Source organism: Euwallacea similis, chromosome 24, assembly GCF_039881205.1.
Source record: "Euwallacea similis isolate ESF13 chromosome 24, ESF131.1, whole genome shotgun sequence".
Classification (NCBI taxonomy): domain Eukaryota; kingdom Metazoa; phylum Arthropoda; class Insecta; order Coleoptera; family Curculionidae; genus Euwallacea; species Euwallacea similis.
Genome location: NC_089632.1, coordinates 910,644 through 931,166, shown reverse-complemented (window position 1 = coordinate 931,166; position 20,523 = coordinate 910,644). Strand labels below are relative to the sequence as shown.

Genomic DNA, 20,523 nt, shown 5'->3' with positions numbered 1-20,523 from the left:
ATGAAAAAATTAAGATAAAAGAATATTTAGTTTAAAAAATTAAACACGTTCACCATTGGCGCGCGCAAAAAAAAAGTTTGGGAGGGGACGTGTCCGTGACCCCCAATTTCCCTTCTCCGGTTTAAATTTTTTTTACCTAAATTATAGGAAAAGAACGCCTCATCGAACTGTGCATCACTACAAAATTTCATTAAAATACGATAAGAAGTAACGAAGTTATTAACCAAATAAATTAATTTTTTAATAACTTTAACACTCTGTATAGCGAGTATAAAACGCTAAAGAAAAAAGTCGCATAAGGAAAGTTGACTTATTTTCGCTCAAAGAATCCGTGGTTAGCGGATTGGCCTACTAATTTGTAACACCCTGTATATATATACAGTGTGACCCACTTAAGAGCGGGACACCCCTGTAAAATTTTTATTTGTGGTTCGATTTTGATCATTTTTTTATATGTTGTAGGGCATCAAAAACTCTATTTTGTGACAAGTTCTTGTTACGCTCGCTTAAAATCTAAGGTCTACTTTGCCCCTTTCTTATGACGAAATTTTAAGAAAAGACATTAGGGAATTTTTTATTTTAAATTTAGCTTCAGTAATAACTTTAGAATTATTCAAAATGGCTGTATTTCAAATTTCGTTAAAAAATGTTTATCCATAAAAAAGTTGTAGAGCAATCCAATTTTAAATTTATTGAACCATCTGGATGTAATAATTTTTGGTCAAGTTGGCTGAGTACGGATCCAATAAACATAGTTAAGTCACTTGTTTTATCCTTGTCATTAAATACAATGCAATTGTCTTTTTGTAAATAAATAAACCAGTTCTTGGTGGTTTAGAAGAAAATTTAACTGTTTTTGATTGAAGAAAAAGTTCAGATATGAATAATCAATTAACTTTAAGGGAAAAAATTGAAATAGTGCGTCTTTCTGGTGACAATGACAGAAGTGTAAGGGAAGTGACTAGAATATTTAACACAAGATATCCTAATCGACGTCCGATTACTAAAAGTACAGTGAATCGAATAAATCGTACATTTAATGAAACTGGAGCCGTTGATAGATATTTGTTAAAAAACAACCGTCCTGGAAATAGAAATGAAGGTGATACAGAAATCGCAATTTTAAATTATTTTACTAATAACCCACATGCTACATTAAGAATAGCAAGTTTAGATTTAAATGTACCGAGGGAAAAGATTCGTCGATGCCTGAAAAAGAATAAAATTAAGCCATTTAAACCAAAATTTCTGCATACTTTGGAGGAAGGAGACAAGAACAGAAGATTGGAATTTTGTTTGTGGGCGCAAGGGGAGTATCAAGATAACAACAATTTTCTAAAATGTATTCTATTTAGTGACGAAGCTACATTTACTACTAACGGGATAGTTTCTTCACAGAATTGTAGATTTTGGTCTCATGAAAATCCACGCTGGATTATCAACTGCAAAAGTCAATATTCCCAAAAAGTAAATGTTTGGTGTGGAATAATCTATGACAAACTTATCGGTCCATTTTTTCTTGAGGGCAATATGAATTCTGCAAGTTTTTTAGAACTATTGAGAAATGAATTATCCAATGCGATTGACAATCTTCCACTATTATACACAAGTAACATGTACTTTCAACTTGATGGAAGTCCTATACATAACGCGAAAATTGTTCGGCAGTGGCTAAATACAAACTTTCCCAATCAATGGATCGGACGGAATAGTCCATTAATACAATGGCCACCCAGATCACCGGACCTGACCCCTTTAGATTTCTTTTTGTGGGGTACTCTTGGGCAAAAAGTATATAAAAACCGCCCCAGAAATAGAGAAGAACTATGCATAAGGTTGAGACGCGCCTGTGAAGAAATTACTCCCTTATCTCTCAGAAAAGTAATGAGTAATACTAGAAGAAGATACGAGAAATGTATCCAGTTGAACGGTAGCTTAATCGAAGCAAGTGTTTTTTAAAATGAATTAAATCTCTTTTCGTTACAATTTTTTTTTCACATTGAATCATTAATTAATTTAAATTAAATAAAATTTAATTGTTCTACAACTTTTTTATGGATAAACATTTTTTAACGAAATTTGAAATACAGCCATTTTGAATAATTCTAAAGTTATTACTGAAGCTAAATTTAAAATAAAAAATTCCCTAATGTCTTTTCTTAAAATTTCGTCATAAGAAAGGGGCAAAGTAGACCTTAGATTTTAAGCGAGCGTAACAAGAACTTGTCACAAAATAGAGTTTTTGATGCCCTACAACATATAAAAAAATGATCAAAATCGAACCACAAATAAAAATTTTACAGGGGTGTCCCGCTCTTAAGTGGGTCACACTGTATATATATATAGTATATTTGGAATCAGGGAGACGAGCAGATTCCAAAAAGATATAAATATACAGGGTGTTCCATTAAAAAAAACACAACTTGCCATTTTTTGACAGCTTTAGGATGCTCGTTCGTTTCATCTGATGACGGATTCTAATAATTCACAATAAAAACTAAAACATTTGTCTTAACTATTTTTTTCTATTTCCAAAAATAAATATTTTAAGGTCGAGGAAAAATATGGGGAATAACCCTGTACATTATTTCGCATTTGTTCCTTTAACTGATCTTAATAATAATGGCTGCAGTTGTGTTATAAAATACCCTTTGTAGTCGTTTTTGTTCGATTTTCATATACGCGAATCCGTACTGCTCGTATCTCACTTATTACTTTATTAACTATTCCCAACCTGGTATTGGCCTGAGTGCAGAACAATGGATGTTTCCATCCTGTTACATTAGAAATGATTGCAAATCTGAAACGTGCTGAATTATTGTTACATAATCGTAACTATTTCAAGTGCCTATTTATTTCTTATTGATTTGGTTGCTAGTTGTCTCCTTAATCATTAAAAAGTGTTCCCAAACATTAAAGTTAATCCTTTTTAATGATTTGGTTAACGTAATAAGACTCCACTGGGTTAAAGGCGAGGGCTGGTGCCTATATCTAAGTTTCATGGGGCGTCAGGCAAATGAGACATTCGGAGACAGCTGTGTGACGACTTCCGCAAGTTCTCCCATTTGAAAGGAATCTCTAATGTTTTCTGCATAATGAGAGGATAGTAACTTCGGAAATTTAAAGCGAAACTGAAGATAGGCACAAAACGAGTTGAAAATAGTTATCGGTATATTCTATACAAGATCTCAGAAAAAATGGGTGTCTAACTAATTTCATTAAAAAAATTAGAGATTATTTTGGAAAAACGCAAATATTGATTATTTGTGACAGACCGTAAAACAGAGTGGATGTTCGATAACAAATGTTTTTACTAGTGAGAGGTTGTAAGAAATGGCATGTAACACATTGGAACTTCAAATAATTCTTATGATATAATTCACGTTGATAAATACTCCACACGTTTTATGAGATCTACTCTGCTCCGCCCCTAAATTACGTAATAATGGACAGGCCTTAATTATTTATAACCAGACTTACACAACGAAAACAATGCGAAACTAAATCAAATATCGACCAAATAATGGAGTGATTCTCTCCACATTAATCTATCTTTTGTTATGAGGCACAAAGGGAAAGAAAGTTTTGCGAGAACAATTTATATCTATGTAGGTTAAAGTTTGGACCTACCATTTCATTTCCTTTGAAAATCTTTTTCGAGATGTCCGTGGAAAATGGACAAAAAAGTGCGTATTTGAAGTGTTTCCCTATCAACTTTGAAAAAAACTTTGTTTTGATAATTTTTGTAACTAAATAATTAAATAGTAAATGAAGGTGAAAAACTATTCAAAATTTCTATTGAAATTTTTTGGGGTCTTAAAACATTGTTATATTTAGAGTTCACATTGTCGTATAAAATTGTCCCCGGATGGTTTCGGCTCATATGGCAAAGTTTAATATAAAAGTTCTTAAATTAGTTTACGGAAAACCCTCGCAGCATCTCATGTACCACACAAGGTTCGGTCCAAATTCATCCGGAACTTTATAAGTGAGTTTCAGTATAGGAAAAGCAGTCTATATGGAAAGTGGTCCTGGCTAGTGGCAAAGCATCAGACTAACACGGGAAGTTCGGACTAATAAAACTTAGAACAATTTTATTTTTACCGAAAATACTTCCTTAAATATGTTTGTTGTACCCCAGTAAACTGAAAGAAAAAGACTGGGTAAAAATTCACGAAAATACATGGATCTAAAAATGCTTAGAAAATGCTGCCCTGAAAAGTTGACTGAAAGTTGCGACTTAGTTTCGGTTAAAATTTTTCGTATGTGCTTGAATCCATAAAATTTGATATAAATAGAAAATGTTTAAAACTACTGGTAACATTGACGCAAAATTTCCTTTGTTCAAGAGAGATAAGGATAGTGAGGACTTCAAGTTTTCCTAATACATCATACATTCTAGTACTTTTTGAAAAACTTACTGAACATTTTTAATCATAACCAAAGTGTATAATGCTAGTAAGGTTTTCAAATCACCTAACTAAATTATAAATTTTACTACATCATGTAGACTCTGTAGATCCGGAAAACAGTGTGGGAAAATTTACTTAAATTTTTAGGTTAATTTACATTTTAAATCCTCAATAAAACAAAAAATTGTTTTCTATATCTCCTCACTAAATCAAAAATTCTAGTTATGTTTTCAGACTGTTAAGAATTGTTAGAAAACAGAGGTTAGAAACACCTTCAGACCTGTTAATCAACTCTTAATTTATAATATATTTTGCATACGGATAAGAGTCAACATAATGAATAACATTAGTATACTGATTAAGTTAATCAAGAGATTAGAATTTTAACAGACTTTATCAATGTCATTTAGGACTGATTACCCAACTCCTTCCAACATACACTAACCCCTATGATTGAAACCCTCATGTTGACTAAAGTTAATTTTACGAATAAGTTACATGGAAATCCTGGAGAGCTTACCTGTAACAAACCTGTTTGAGAACATTCGTGTTTCATTATAGGAGCCCTGATAATCTTTGTTGAATTCGTTTATGTTGTTACCATGATTGTGAAGAGTACGTTATCAATAATAAATTGCAGATATGCGGAAAAGCAGGCGTTTCAACAGAAACGATTAATTAATTTATCAAATGTTGGTTTGAATTTGAAAAGTTGCGTTGTATGTTGATATATTTTGATTGTACTCAATATGGGAAACCGCCTAACTATATCAATTAATTATTTATCCAGACAATTTTGCCCGTACATTTACACACTGCGCCTATTATAATGTGATAATACATTCAACGGCTTGAAAGCCGAAGATAATGTAAACTTGTCAGCTTCGCCTAGCACCCTCTGTGAAAAGGGTCCACCTAACATGACAATATAACCCTTCTAATTATGCTCACGTGACAAGTAAGAGCGATTACGCTAGATTAATCATAGAGTGTGTGTCAATGTGAATTACGAGTTATCAAAATCTTCTATAGATTAAAATCAATATCAGCTTTTTTCCTCGTCTTTAGTATCTAAAAAAGCAGTCTACCTTTGAAAAAGTTCTATTTTCATTTTTTGAAACCGATCCCGCACTATGGGCAATAACAGATTTCAATCTCGACAGAACTCATGATTACGTATGTGAATTCTAATAACACAGTGGAATTCTCTTTCATGTACTCATTCCCAAACTTATCAAACGATTGAGAAAAAATGATAACACATAGGCTTCAAAGGTCAATCAAAGTACAAATTCAAAGTATAATATTTCTCGGGTATATAAGCTGCCATCATCCAATAAAATTGCTTCCCAACGATTCGTCCACAACTGGAATAGGCATTACAAAATTCGATGAGGTAATAAACGAAGTGTTCATATCTCGCGATGTTGACTGAAGCGGTAACTGGAATGTCCGCTGAATTTATTGACTCTTCTGGAGGGGGGGGGGGGGGATGTCATTAGGGCTTCTGTGAGGGAAGCGTGATATAGCACACGCTTGCAGTTAAATCAAAACACGGTGGCTTATTTCTTCCTGTTAACATTGTTATGGTGTTTGAATATCTGCACAGCCTCTCTAGTAAGTCTTAGTACCGTTGGAATTGCTGAAGGTTTTCCACTCCGTTGAAAACAGTCTAATGACCATCCGAGAGCGGAGCCAGTTGTAGCAGATTTCTCTGTTTATCCTAAGTCATTTTATGCTTCGTTACTCTCATGTTACCACGTTTTATATTTACTTTTTTCGGCCCCCCCTAATTGGGAACTGAAAAATTATTGAAAATGAGAATAAACTACAAAGACATACCTTATTAGGATATATGTACATTGATTTTATTTAATTAAATGTTCTGCATGCAATTCATTGATTTGCAAAATGATATTCTACTATGTGCCATATGCTACTAGTGCCAAAACCTGCCCCACTATTCAGATACAAAGGGATTGCTGTAGTTTCATATTAATCAAATATTTATTATAACCATTCACGTGTTTAAAACAACTCAATAGCTTGCAATTTGAGTTATGTTATTCTAAACTGCTCTGAAATCTATTTTCGAGCGTTCTTAACTGATCGAAAAATGTTTACAGTGCTCTATGGTCGGGGTAGACTGCAATCATGAATCGAGTTGTCATTCAATCTTTGATTCAATTGTGATTCTTCGAGATTCATGTGAAGCCGATTGAATTATAATCTCTAATATCACAGCGTTTCCGGTTGATCGAAAAATGTGTACAGAGCGATGTGGTGGAGGACAGGGGTAGGTTGCAATCATGAATTTGTCGATATTAAAGTTGCCAGGTTTAGTTAAAATTCCCTGAATCTAGCGAATTTATGAAACTATCAGGGAAATGCTTTTTTATATATCTAAGGGAATATTAAATCAGTAGAATTACTTAATATCCATATTCCCATCAATACACATTTAAGTTATATTTTTTTAGTTAGAAAAAGAATTACTTTTTTACAATAAAAAAAAAATAGCTCTATATTATATTTATTATTATTTCTTAAAATGTAAAGTAACGCTCCTTTTTGTGGGAGAATTTTTTAATAATAGTCTAGGAAAATAGAAAATTTCCCTGTCAACCCTGGCCGCAGGACCCAGGTGGAATCGACTTTTCGCTTTATCTTCGGTCCAAAGTTGATTGCTCGGGATTTGAGTACGGTCGATTGAAGTCTAATTTCTGACGTCACAGACCATTTATGGAGCAGTGGCAGATTAAATTAAGAATATTAATCCTAAAACTCTAAATTTGCGCTTAAAAGATTATACTAATACGTTACGGCCCATCGTTGTTAGACATATTAATTAGGTTAATGTTTGCTTTTTTGGCTTCTTGCGTTTTCTTCAGTATCTATCACTTTTCCTGGAAGACAGGTAATTTTCCTGATCATGTCAGAGTTATATATTTAATGGCACTTATTTTATAGCCAGCCGATCTGATGAGCACTACTATGACAAAAGTTATCTTGAGCATAATAGAAATAACGGTGATGTTAAGGACAGATTTGAAGTGCCGCAACAACTGGCACTATCTTGACTTCCTCTGTATCAGGATAATACTGGAAAAAATATTAGGCAGAATAGGTTTATATGACGAACACATCTTTCAAATGCCGTTTTTTTTTCTATTAGTGAGGTTTATAAAATGTGACATTTTCCTGATGACGAAGGAGATAATAATATATTATTCTTCATTATACAAATATAGAATATTAATAATATATTTAAATATGATGGTAATGGAACCAGTATACATAATAAATACGATCTGTGTGCTTGATATTTCTTTCTAAAAAGCCTGCCGAATAGAAGCTGAATTTGCATTGCAAATTTGCTACGGCTAGTAACTGAGATCACTTCGTTTGATCTTCTCTTGACAATGTAAAGCTATCTTCAATAGAGTAGGAGAATTTTAACATAAACTTTTTCTAAACGTATGGAGATGTGCAGCTATAATGCAATTGCACTGTTAATTACTATCATCACCTTTATTCTAATAAACAGTGTCTCTGAAATTACATCCAGTGTATTATCGCATATTTAGTTTCATTCCCATTTAGCAGTGGAAATGGCCGAAGTACAGATTTTAGACTGGCAATTTGCCAAGCGAAATACCCCCCAACAAGAGCTTTTGTAATTATCAGCCGGCGGAACTAGTGCATATAGCTGTTTATGGTTGATTAAAACCGCGTGTGTTGACCACAAGAGTGGCTGCACTGCAAATTCCGCCAAATTTTAATTTTACTTATTGATTTATTCGACCATTTTGCAGTTCAACATATACGGTTCGGGTGTAAAATAAAAAAAAATCCTTTCATCTTTAGATCAAAGGACATATATTAAAGAAAAACGTGAATATTTACAAAAAAAAATTCTGTCATCCTTAAGGAAATCCGCTATGTTTTGTAAGCAGAAATCCCCTAATCAAGTTTAATCAAACAGCCTTTCTCCCATATTTGCCCATTTCAAGCACAAAGTCCCCTTCTTACCTTTGCATCCCCTTAAGACGGGATTTAACATGTAAGAGGCGGTTTTCTTATGTAAATACAAAGCATTTTAATTTGCACACCTTGGCATAATTTTGTGAATTTACACAATTTTCCCTTCATTCGAAATCTGATATCTCATCTGACTGTACGTTTTAGGCCCCGAGATATGTACAGGAATTACAGCCAGTGAATTTTGCAGCTTTCGTACAACCTCTTAAATTGAGGGATTGGTGGTAACAGTTAATAATATGTAAATGAATATTTATCTAGAAAAGGAGTTATCTAAATAATTTACGAGATATCGAATGACGTTTGATATGAATACATAGATAATTGACTTGAAACACTATCACAAAAAACGTATTAACATTTTAAACCGGCTATAACAACAATCCTCATACGTTTACGGTAACTTATGATGGTACGCCGGCATTTATGAAGTAGTTTAAGTTAATTTTTGTCTGTTTTCTTAATAATGTTCACGGATAGTATCATCTACTCGTTAGTTCGTGACCACATACACAGTACGATCAATCAGACAACTCCAACTAGATGGGTTTAATAATTGCCAATAATGCCAATATGCTTTATTTCAATACCCTGGAAACTGGCTTCGTGAACTTTATTCCTCAGATTCGAATTGTCAGCAAGTCATACCTAATTTATTGATTTTTGTTATTAAATAACAAATATCTATTACGATCCTTGGTGTCCACTTGAATAATAATTTAGCTGGAACTTTTATGCGGATGACCTGTACAAAGAAGTATCAGCGGTATCTTATACTATTTTTATGCCATATTTACGTCATTAAGGACCTTACTATTACGACAATTGTTAATCTAAAAATATTCTATCCAGAAGATAGAAATACTTATTTAATCAACCAACAATGAACAGCGGAAATCAAATTCAGAACGTAATTTTCGCTATTGCCATTGCATACAAATGGCATCATCTAAGATAAACTAGAGGCTCGTTTATTTGTTAAAATAATACCATGGGCCAGTACCCACCAAGTTATTTGAAAACAAATTGCAAATTTGGGACTTTTTTGCAATATTATTAGAGAGATATAATTTTTCACAGTTTTCATGTTTTTAAGCTTAATTCTATAAGAGATGAAAGTATAATATTATATTTTGCAGTTGTTCTTCGTATTTACTTCAGATGTTTCTCTACGAAAAACATATAACCAGAACCGTTACTGCACTAACCAGATTTTCACGGTGTCGTACCTATTTTAAACGATGTAGGGTTCTGGTTTGCCGTCTTATATTTCTCATTAGTTCCCTTAGTAAAGAAAAATGTATACAAATTTATACAAAATAACCTCATTCATACTTATAATACTCGCAGGCATTAAAATTTGATATTTTCCATCAACTCCATAAAACTGTATGAAAAAAAAACAGAAACTGTGCAGTGTCATCCGTTTAGCTTGCAACCATTTCAATTAGCCATAACTTTTTTATTTTTAGAGACATTAATGCGATTTTAAAATCGCATTGCAAGTAGATATAACAAGTTTTTGTTGATGTAATGGAAAAATAACAGACGATTAATTTATAAATTTATGTGTATTTTTATATTTTTTTAATAAACACCATATATTTTAAGGCAGTTAAACACCATTTCGTTTTTTTTTACTTCAACGATATACTTCAGTATATATTCAATAACTTATGCATAAACGAGAAATTTAATTTGTATGTAAAAATTATCATAAATTATTGTCAACATTGTCTCATTAGAAATGAATGATATGTACTTGTATTAACAGGAGACCTGGAACTGGCCTGGGGTGTTTCCTTTAACTAAAGAAGAAGGGTATATTATTGATGAGAATCAAACAAGTCGACTTGCAATTTTTGACAAATCCAAGTTGAATAATACAATATGTTCGAACTTTTCCGACCATACTTCAAAAAGTTATAATAACAAATAAATTGAAAAAATATTCACGTACACATCCATATAACATTGCCGCCATATCGAAGCCCTACAATGTGGTTAAATCAAATATGTTTCCATCAATCAACGGAAAATCCGAGCGAAAAATGTTTATCTGATAGACACGGGGATTTTTCATTAAAAATACCTGTTTGTAATCAAAAACAATTTTAATAAGTAGCTTTCTATGTGAACACAACTTTTAAAATATGGAATAAAAAAAAGGTCTCGTAATGATGTACTTAAGAAAATATTTAGATTTGTTAGGTAATTAATTACTATTTGGGGCTAACATCTTCTATTTAATGTTGGAACGTTCAATAAAGCGATGAAGGTCGAGAATTAATGAACAAAAACTCGCAATTGTAATTCGAGATTCATTTTCTTAGTCAAGAATTCAGTGTAATTCTTGAATGACATGTATTTTACACATTTTGTACAAAGTAGGAAAATCTCTATGTTTATATTGGAAACCTCGTTCAATATAGGAGATAAATAAAAACCAATAAAGCATTCTCGATGTCCTTTTTGGAGGCAAATGTTTACTATTTTGTGTACTAATTTAAATTTTCCGACATTTCTTGTTTTTGAACCAAAAGCAGAACTTTAACTTTGACTATTTTCGACCACCATTTAGTTATTATGCTAGTTACAAAAATATAATTGCTTCATAATTAGAACACTTTTTTGATTATGATATTGCTAAGAAAATGTTTTTAGTTCTATAAGATTTAATTTTGTTTTGAATTAAGTCTTTTTTTATTAAGAGTTAAAGTATGTATCAAAGAAAAGAGAATTTTTTCTTTCAAACTAAGCTATAACATATTGAAATTAGTATGAACCGAAGTTTCTTTTTTTTACAAAAACAATTTTTACAATCGATATTGTAGAAAAATTTTTACAATCTTGAAAGTCATTAATCTAAACAATTTTCAACATTGTAAGTGTTTTAAACGCAAAAAATGATTTTTTTTCAATCAAAAAAATAGATATATCAGATTATCATCATTAAGAATACTGATTAAATTTACGTTCTGGCCGCAACATCGGAGTCACTATTACTTTCACCGAGATTTTCTAAATAAATGTTGAAATTTGCTCACTCTGTATAGACAGACGTGTTCAAAAAATAAAATTTTCTCGTCTTTTCGTTACTACTTGTCGACTGAAGTCTCTAATTCAACTTAAGAGACTCTGCAAAATACGTTACATCTTTCGTTTCTTATGTTGTTTCAGTGTTTTTCGTAAACCAGTTTGAAAACTTTTTTTATTAAACTTCTTAACAACATTATTGGATCGGTATCTGCCAAGCGTTGTATCAATAATGGCGGGAATGTTAGATATACACATAAAGTCAACTTTTTTTCCTTAAGCACCAATTGCTTATTAATGCTTTATGAACCAAGGGATAAAAACACAATGGTTTAATAATGTTTTTTTTCCTTTCAGATGGATCTCTCAACATGTCGAGAATTCTAGTGGACCCAGGCTTGAACTAATAAAACTACCTAAAGTGAAAAATGCACAGCTGTGAAATTCTGCTACCGGGAACCGCGCAGTGGTGTTGCTTTTGACGGGAAATGATGTGCTTATTGGTTTCCCTAAAGTGCTCGTTTGTCTTCATGACTCTAACATTTACGTTAGGAAAAAGCATTCCGGCCAAAATTTCGAAACAAGAGAAAATCCAAGGTAAGTAAAATGGCCTATTTTCACCTTAGGACATAAGTATTACTTAACAGAATGCAAAAAGAGCAAAAACTTCGTATGGTACGGCTCAACAACACATAAATACACATATTCTGTTATGTTTTTGAGTTTATAATTATCCTAAATGTGCTCTCTTTGAAATGGAAACTTCAATTAGCTAAATAGTGTAGGTTCTTGAGGAGTCTTGAAAGATTAATGTACTTCTTTCACCACAAACCTACTTAGAAATAAAACGAAACAGTAATATATCTCGTTGCCTGCGTTCCTCCTTATTCTCACTTCGCTCGGAATATTCCCCCTGCAGGCTCTAAATGAATTGCCGTTTGTTGGTGATTGGAGTAACTTTCAAATCTCGCACAGAAAAAAACGATTTTCATTCTACATTACGCAGATTGGCTCCGTTTTAGAAAGATCTTTTTATTTTGGTAAAAAAGGTCTTTATTTGGAAGGTGTTATTTGAAATTACTTCTTTAACAGCCTTCGTTAAAAAGATATGTTGTGATTTATACATACTTAATATGCCTTGTTTCGCAGGTTATTGGAAAAAGCATCGGAACCCTCCTTTCGAGGTCTCTTAGTGGTTCTCTATTATATATATTAGTAATTGACTGAAGGTAGATCCCTGGACAATTGCTGAAATATGATAATATTTTTTCTTTTCAGATTCTAATGAATTCGTGCACCCATTAGAGGATCACATGTTGTAGTTATTTGTACTCCTCCCGCATAAATAATGCAGTATCATCAAATAAAGTTGTATCGTGGAGCATTAATGTATTGTAAATGAAAACTTCGCTTTAAATACAAAACCTAAATATTGAAATTTATCAGGTAGACGCAGCAGCCAAATGAAAGAATTCTATAAAACCATAATGGGATAAATAATCTTCTTTGAATCCATTTAGTTATGTACACTTAATAGTGTTAACAGTAAAATGAGTATGTGCTCTCATGCCTCTCTTGCCTTAACTCCATTTTCCTGCCGTTCCATGAAAAATCGTCCAATTCCGCCAACTCGTGTTTGCCTTTAGTCCTTTTGAATCTTTATCGTGCTCGATTTTCATTCTAAATTACCGACCTTATCACCTCTCAGTTTCGATCAACCCTTCTACTACTTTTTTAGCAAAACCAGAAACTCACTGTTACGTTGATAGGGACAATCCACATAAGCCTTCAGGTCTTTTATTTTTTGACTCCAAGTCAAACTACTATTTTCTTATTATAATAAAATAAATAAAAATCTAATTTTTCGCTCGAAAATTGTGTTTAACAGTTTTCTTAACATGACACATTTGTAGTTTACCATTTATTTAAAAAAATATCCACTAGTATAATAGTTTAATTATCGACCAATGGATCCTGTAAGATCTATTGGGGCCACTGGTCCGTAAGAAAAGTTACTTTAAAAAGTTTTAAAAAAATCAAAATTGGATTAATAACCTCCATTTATGGGTAGCCCAAAATCCAACTTAAAGCCTGAACATGACTTAAATTGACAATTTTCCATGTAGGATTGTCAATTTAAGCCCCAGTTAGGCTTTAAGTTCGGAGTTGCCCCACAGTATATGGGAGTAAATTTAATTCACTCTATCTTAACTATAGTTTGCCTGATTTTAATCATACTTAGCCGATTTGCTGTTTTGCATAAACTCTGCTGCAGAAAGGAGGAAAGTTACTTTATATGACTTTTGACAGCTTTGCCTTTAATATTCATAGGATTGACCGACGGTGATTTGTAGGTCACGGTCTTTTTTTCACTATTTGTATATGCAGAAGTAAACAATTTTAGCATTGTACCTCCATTTAGTTGCAGTCTATACTTTCTATTGCTAGAATATCATATACATCTTAATTAAAAATATAGGCAAATTTAAAATTTCACTATTAGACAGCCTGGGGTATTTTCGTGCCCCGCTATGCTGGTTATGTTCGTAATAATCTAACAAAATTTAATCCTATAGAAAAATTCCCCAGTGAACGCTTTCTACTCCTTTTGAATTATTATGAGAGATATTTTTCTTTAATGTAATAAAAAAAGACGGCTGTTTATACCTCAGGTAAATTAGCCAAGGAATATACCCCAGAAATAGTTGCCAATGGCAATTTGTTCCCATGTTCTAGGTATTAGCACAAGAGCTACTTCCAATTAGATAAATAATGCAAAATGTTTATTTCACAACTAGGGAAGGAAATTATACAAATGTATACAAAGCAGTAAAATTAACAGTTTTCTCAAATTGAAGTTGAAAAAAAAGATTTTTGGTACTACGTAATAAAAACTTTCTTAACGAAAGTTGATCAGAAAAATCAGCTCTTTTCCAATAATGAGAAAAAAGTTTGTTAAGAGATTTCGCAATCAAGTCTTCAATTTTTTTTCCACTTCGTTGCATAAGACGTAAGATACGTTATAAACACCCTGTGCAAGGAGAATGAATTGCAAAAAAATACCAGAGGCTAATGAAACATAAGATGACCTGGACCTGGAATCAAGGATGACTTGGGCTCATAGACCAAGTTAGACCTAATCAGAGTTAGGTACGGTTTCGGCTGCCCCAGTTCATTTGACTCTTAATTTAGTTTACAACACTTTGAATGAGTAATATTTCTAATTTGGCTCTTGTTTTCATCTGGCTTTCTTATATGATAGACAAATCTACTTTCACTATATCCGTGAGCGGGATTGAAATATGAAATCTTCGTAACTTTTAAACTAGGAAATGGAATTTAATTATTCCAATTCGAAGTTACATTAAATGAAAACAAGTTTAAGTCAATATTTAATTTGATAAATGTGACACAAACAAAACATTTGTATCCAACATTTCGACAACTGTAATAAATATGCAAATTTCGAATTAATTAAGCAATACCCATTAAAAACAATACCTAGTAATTAAACGTTTAATAATAATTGTAAAATTGTTGCGTATTGAATCAGTATCTCTACAATTGCAAAAAGTGTAAAAATGAAAAGCCCAACAATATCCTGTTTACAGTAATTATTGGTCTATTTTAAAATGCAGACATTTTGAATCGTTTAAAAAATTAGTTTTCGTTCGTCGATTTCAAAGAAATTACTTGATCCTGTTAACTGGTTGTTAATAAACAGTTGATTATTGCAACTAATTTTATCATTAACTCTTTTTTTATTTTTAAGCGAATCTGACCAATAACTGCTACGAAATTACCCAGGACCTGTGTCATATTTTTTTATTTTTTTTCTACCGCTTAGTACACTCCCTTAACACTTTAACAAGTAATTAATTTATAATTATTCTCATAATCCACTACTATTTCGTAAAATAACACACGGTGCACGATTTCAAGTTAACGAAACGAAAGGCGAAACGACAAGTTCGTAATGGATGAGTCTGCCAATCATTTTATGAAGCATAAATTTAAAACTAAAAAAATATATATAAAAACGAAAAAGAAAGTATAAATCTGAAGTACAGAAAAAGGTCCTCGTAGCCAGATAACTTTACTTCCTCGGCATTCGCTCACTTCTCTGGACTCCCACTAGACGAGCGATGAAAAGCAGTCTGAAAGCTAAAGTTAAACCTCTTTAGTTTCGATCAGTGATTTGATACGATTTTTCAGAAGGACCTAAGTTTGATTTGAATCGAGTTTCAGAAACCCAGCGGAGTGAAATGTACGATAGAATTTGTACAAATAATTTTGCATAAAGATGTCATAAATCCTTAATTGAAAGAGAAACATGTTATTAGTGTTATTGAAGACAAAAGCCGACATACCCAAGGAAGTCAGATTAGAAATAGAAATGTCGCATTCGCTATTTTTCAAATAGGCATCTATCATTTTCGTATTAAATTTCCTTCATTCACTGCACAAATGCTAGCAAAGCATATTGAATATAAATTGAACCACGAAATAAAGCACTTCGTTCTCGCTTGAACTTTAAAATGAATGGCGGGTCCACACTCTTTATGGGGCCATAATTGAAGAATTTAAATACGGCAAAAATGTCTCTCTCCACGTCTCGGAATTTATATTATTCGTCGGAGGTTTCCCAGTCAGCGCAATAAAAAAGAGTTATGTTCTTTACATTCCGTTTTCGAAATACCCTGAAAGAATGACGTCGTAAGTAATAGGTCCAGTGCCGGTTAATGGGCAACACGCCAGTTAACATGGAACCGTGACAAAACTATTATTATGAAAAATGATTCTCCCGTAGCAGATGGACAATGGGGAATTTGGCTTAAGAAAACTTTATTCCATGTTTCTTTTTTTACTAAACCTAACCAAGATATCCACTGTTATGGCTCATGTGCAAGTTTCCGCTTAGGATAACTAACCTTAACGTTTTTAGCTTACAGATACTGCTTTAAAAAACCTAATTTAAACATCCCGATAAGGATCCATACTCTTTTTTCGAACAGAGTTCCAGCAAAAGCGGAGTTCTATTTAATGCACTACACATTATTTTAATGTGAATTAATTGAAACTGTTAAAGCATGGAAGTCAGCTTAATTTAATGAAACACCCTCTTCGTGCGAAACTTTTTAATTATATAATAAACCTTCCTGGCTCTTTGCGGTGCGCTCGACCGTGATCAAGTTTTCGAAAATTTAAGAAGACTTCGACTAAAATGAAATTCAAAAAACTAGGCATTACATTACCACGATTGTTACTAATTGCTCAGTATTACATAGGGAATCCAATAAGACTTTGTTGTATCAAATTCGATTCCCACCGTTGTGATTTTGGAAACCGTAAGAGATAGGACATGGTCTAAATGAACGTGAAGTTGCGTATTTGTATAGCTGTTAAAATTGAATTCAAATTTCAGTTTTAAAGACTTCCGAATACTTCCAGAACACAATTGCACATACTTTTCGATCAAGTTGTGGCCTAATGGAATTCCATCCTGATGTTTCGTCCTCAACTGTGGAGAATATTATCAAAGACGATGAGGTAATGTACCAAGTAACCTTCCGAGCCACTTGAACTTAACTAAAACAGTAACAGGAGAGTTACGTGTGTTTATTCGCTCTTCTTCTGGTGATGTGGACGGAGAATCAATGCATATGAAGTGTGACACTGCACACGTGTGCTATATGTGATATTATGTGTTAAACAGAGTTTAACCACGTTTGAAATGGCAGATTTAGTTTTAAATTGTGTTTAAAGCTGCGTATTGAAAAAAGCACTTTGTTTTCATAAAAAAATATCCCGAGAACACAGCGACAGGGATTGTTCCCTCTGAAGTAGGATAGATTGACAACTGTCAAAAACGTTTGACCAAAGCGAATAAGTCACATTGAATTTGTCTGAAGATTTTTGGATCTGACGCTGACATTTGACACTTTTCATATAATATCAAATAGAATTGACCGGTAATTTGCCGAATGAATACCTGGACAACAAAAATATTATTATATTATACTGTTAAAAATTGATTGATCCGGTAATTTACCGTTTAACTAGTTAGAGTAGAAGTAAAACATATTTTTTTGACTGGAACTTTTCAACTTTATTCAGAAAGTAAAATTGCAATAGTATTCATCGATTATATTCCGCTGCACGTGAAACTCTTCCTCATATAAAAATCGAAACGAAAAGCACGGGTAACGTCCGTACGCTTTGGTTTTGGCTTTGGCGCGGCGAATGGTGTGGGTGTGGTAAAACGATGACATAGAGGTGTCCTTAAAACTTTCGGACTATATTCGGGTGCCTGGATCCAGAGGCTATGCGAATCCATCAAATACCGCTTTTTTAATTCCTTAGGCGGACATCAGAACATTTATTAAATTAATTTTTTATTCCTGTATCAGTGAATAATACAGCCGCGCCATGATGCGTGTGTAATATATGTTTCTCACGTTTTATAGAGGCATATTTTAAACATACGGCACTTTAATAATGGTCTTCATGGACAGCTGCTCGTGGAAAACCTATGGGGAATAGTATATTTTATTAGAAGTCTTTAAAATTGCATTTCCCTGTATATTGGGGTAACATATGGTGTATTTGAAAAGATATGGAAAGAAATATTCTGATAGATTTTTTGAGTTGAAACTTTAATAAATGTTCGCAAACGATAAATTCATCCGGATTCGGAATATGAAATGAAAGTTCCAGGTTGTAACTAAAACAAGTGAGTTAATAGCGATAACACAGCAATGAAAAGCTTTATAATGACACTCGCTATGCCAATTTGTAGAGATCTACAAGAGACAATTAGAGGACAACGTGTTGTATTTGCTCATGTTTGTACACCGTCCGTGTAGATAACATATTGTCATCAAATAAAATTGTGTTCTGGAACATGAATGTATTACGAATCAGGGCTTCCCTTTAAATACCAGACTTAAAAATTGTCTTTTATCTGGGCAAATTTGCATTAATAGGCGACAAAAAGCAGCTAAACGACAACCAAAACCCACCTTTTCACTTGGTCTTTAATTAGCTCTGTAACCATGTATGTCTCAGGTCGTTGGAGAAACAATAGTGAATATGTTACCGTCAAAACTCGATCTAACTAGAAAAAACTAGTATTAACCATCAATCTCGGACAATTCTAGAATTTCCTAGTCAAAACTAGAATTTCCTAAGAAGGTTAGTTGAAACCAGTTTTAACTTAAGAAATGTTACCTATTAGTCTAGTGTTGCCTATTACCTATTAGTCTTAGAGAATTCTAGATTCTCCTAGCCAAAACTACAGTTTCCTAAGAAGGTTAGTTCAGGTTAGTGCCGGAATTTCCCTAACTAAAAACATCCCTAACCGGAAGATAATGGACGCAAGAATTGAGTCATTTTCAAGAATATTACCAAAAATGGCGATCTACAGAGGCGTATCATAAATACACCAAAAACACCCTATAAGTGTTTACTAATACATTCACAATTCTAGTGTATATATGCTATTGATCTTACTTTTTGAAATGTCTCTTCCATTGAGGTTAATAAATAAGTACTTCATGAGTGAAAGGAGACAGTCAGGTCTAAACTTCCTGCAAAATCAGCAATCATCGCAGATTTTACCAGAAAATTGTTATAATAAAAGGCACTTTAGTAGAAGACTTATTCTATGATCTTAAACGATTCTACCCTCTATCACATTACATAAGTATTCTATTTCTTTAGCTATAGACAAGTTTTCGTTGTTTAGGCAATTCGGATTTGAATGCCATACAATAGATAAGTACAAACCTATGTGCATTGAAGCTAAGTGGATTTTCAAACCGAGTCAAATTTACAAAGGACGAAATAAGGCATGTCGTCAAAGGATGCCTGAACAAAGCACCTGAGATAACAGGATTCTAGTTAAGTTGCTAAATAGATTGCTAAATACGCTTCTTCCCAAGGAAATTCTATGTGGATTAAGTCTTGTTTTGTTAAGAAATTGAAGGTGCACTACTCATTTGTAGGTTAGAGACACGACGGTTTCGAAATGAATACATTAAGCAATTCACGGCCTTGTTCAAGAAGATTGTTCAAATATTTGAATAGCCCTGGATACTAGTGAAATTCCAGAGACGCTTAGAGCTTAATAAGGTGGTTTCTGTTGTGTTTGTCAAATGTGGCTAAATTACTGTGAGATAGCGCCTCAACTAAATGAACGAGATTCCAGCTTTATACAGGGAGGTCTGAATTCAAATGTGCACAAAGAAACGGAGATGAATATTCGACAAAACCTGCGCTTGAGCTTTAAATTCCATTTAGTAATTTAATTGTTAGCTACCTGCTACAGAAACGTCGAGATAGAGCCTGTCTATTGATAGTCAGATTCTTAGTTTCTACGGAAAGGACCTTAATTTTAAAGTTAATTGCACGGTAATAATTAGGCCCTTAAATAAGGAGCACCTAGGAAATATAGAGATAAGGTGAACAGGAAAAGAAGTGCTCTTGTTACAGCTTACAGCAAGAGTTCGCTGACGATATATTTGGATCGACTCTATCCATGTAAATTTTCCTATATTATATTCGCTCCATGCGTCTATTGGGAATCAGCTGTCGGGAACTCTTGAAGCTCATTCATTTCTGGTGCATCTATCGTATGGTCGTGTTACTAATGCTCGCGAGTGTGTGTTTCTTTTTTGCACCCAGTAAGTTCCTCTTTATCCTTTCAATTTATTTGTGGGTTTTACAATTGGGAAATCTGAAAGGAACACTCTCAGAATCATCCGTTCGGGAGCTCAGGAATTTCCCGCGAAAGGTCTAGGAAATCGGTCATGTATACAGGGTATCCCAGGGAAATGTGTTCACTCTGAAAATCTTTTCTGTTGTTTGTTACAAAAAAACACTAAAACATGTCAAATTTGATAGAAATTAGGTATTATTTGGTGAAAAAGTTATTTTCGAAATGCCATCCTTCCACCCTCGGACATCTTCCCTTTGAAATTATCAAATTGGAAGAGGGGTTGTGTTGTACTATTTTTGAAAGATAATGTTACTC

The 20,523-nt window shown here is 33.1% G+C and overlaps 1 protein-coding gene across 1 annotated transcript in view; it reads left to right on the top strand.

Annotated features, from left to right (window-relative positions):
* LOC136416608 (alkaline phosphatase-like) overlaps positions 1-20,523 on the top strand; it is a 233,940-nt gene that overhangs the window by 42,740 nt on the left and 170,677 nt on the right. The window contains exon 2 of the mRNA XM_066401875.1: positions 11,847-12,086. Coding sequence (XP_066257972.1) covers positions 11,978-12,086 — 109 coding nt within the window. The 5' untranslated portion in view covers positions 11,847-11,977. The remainder of the gene's footprint in view (positions 1-11,846; positions 12,087-20,523) is intronic.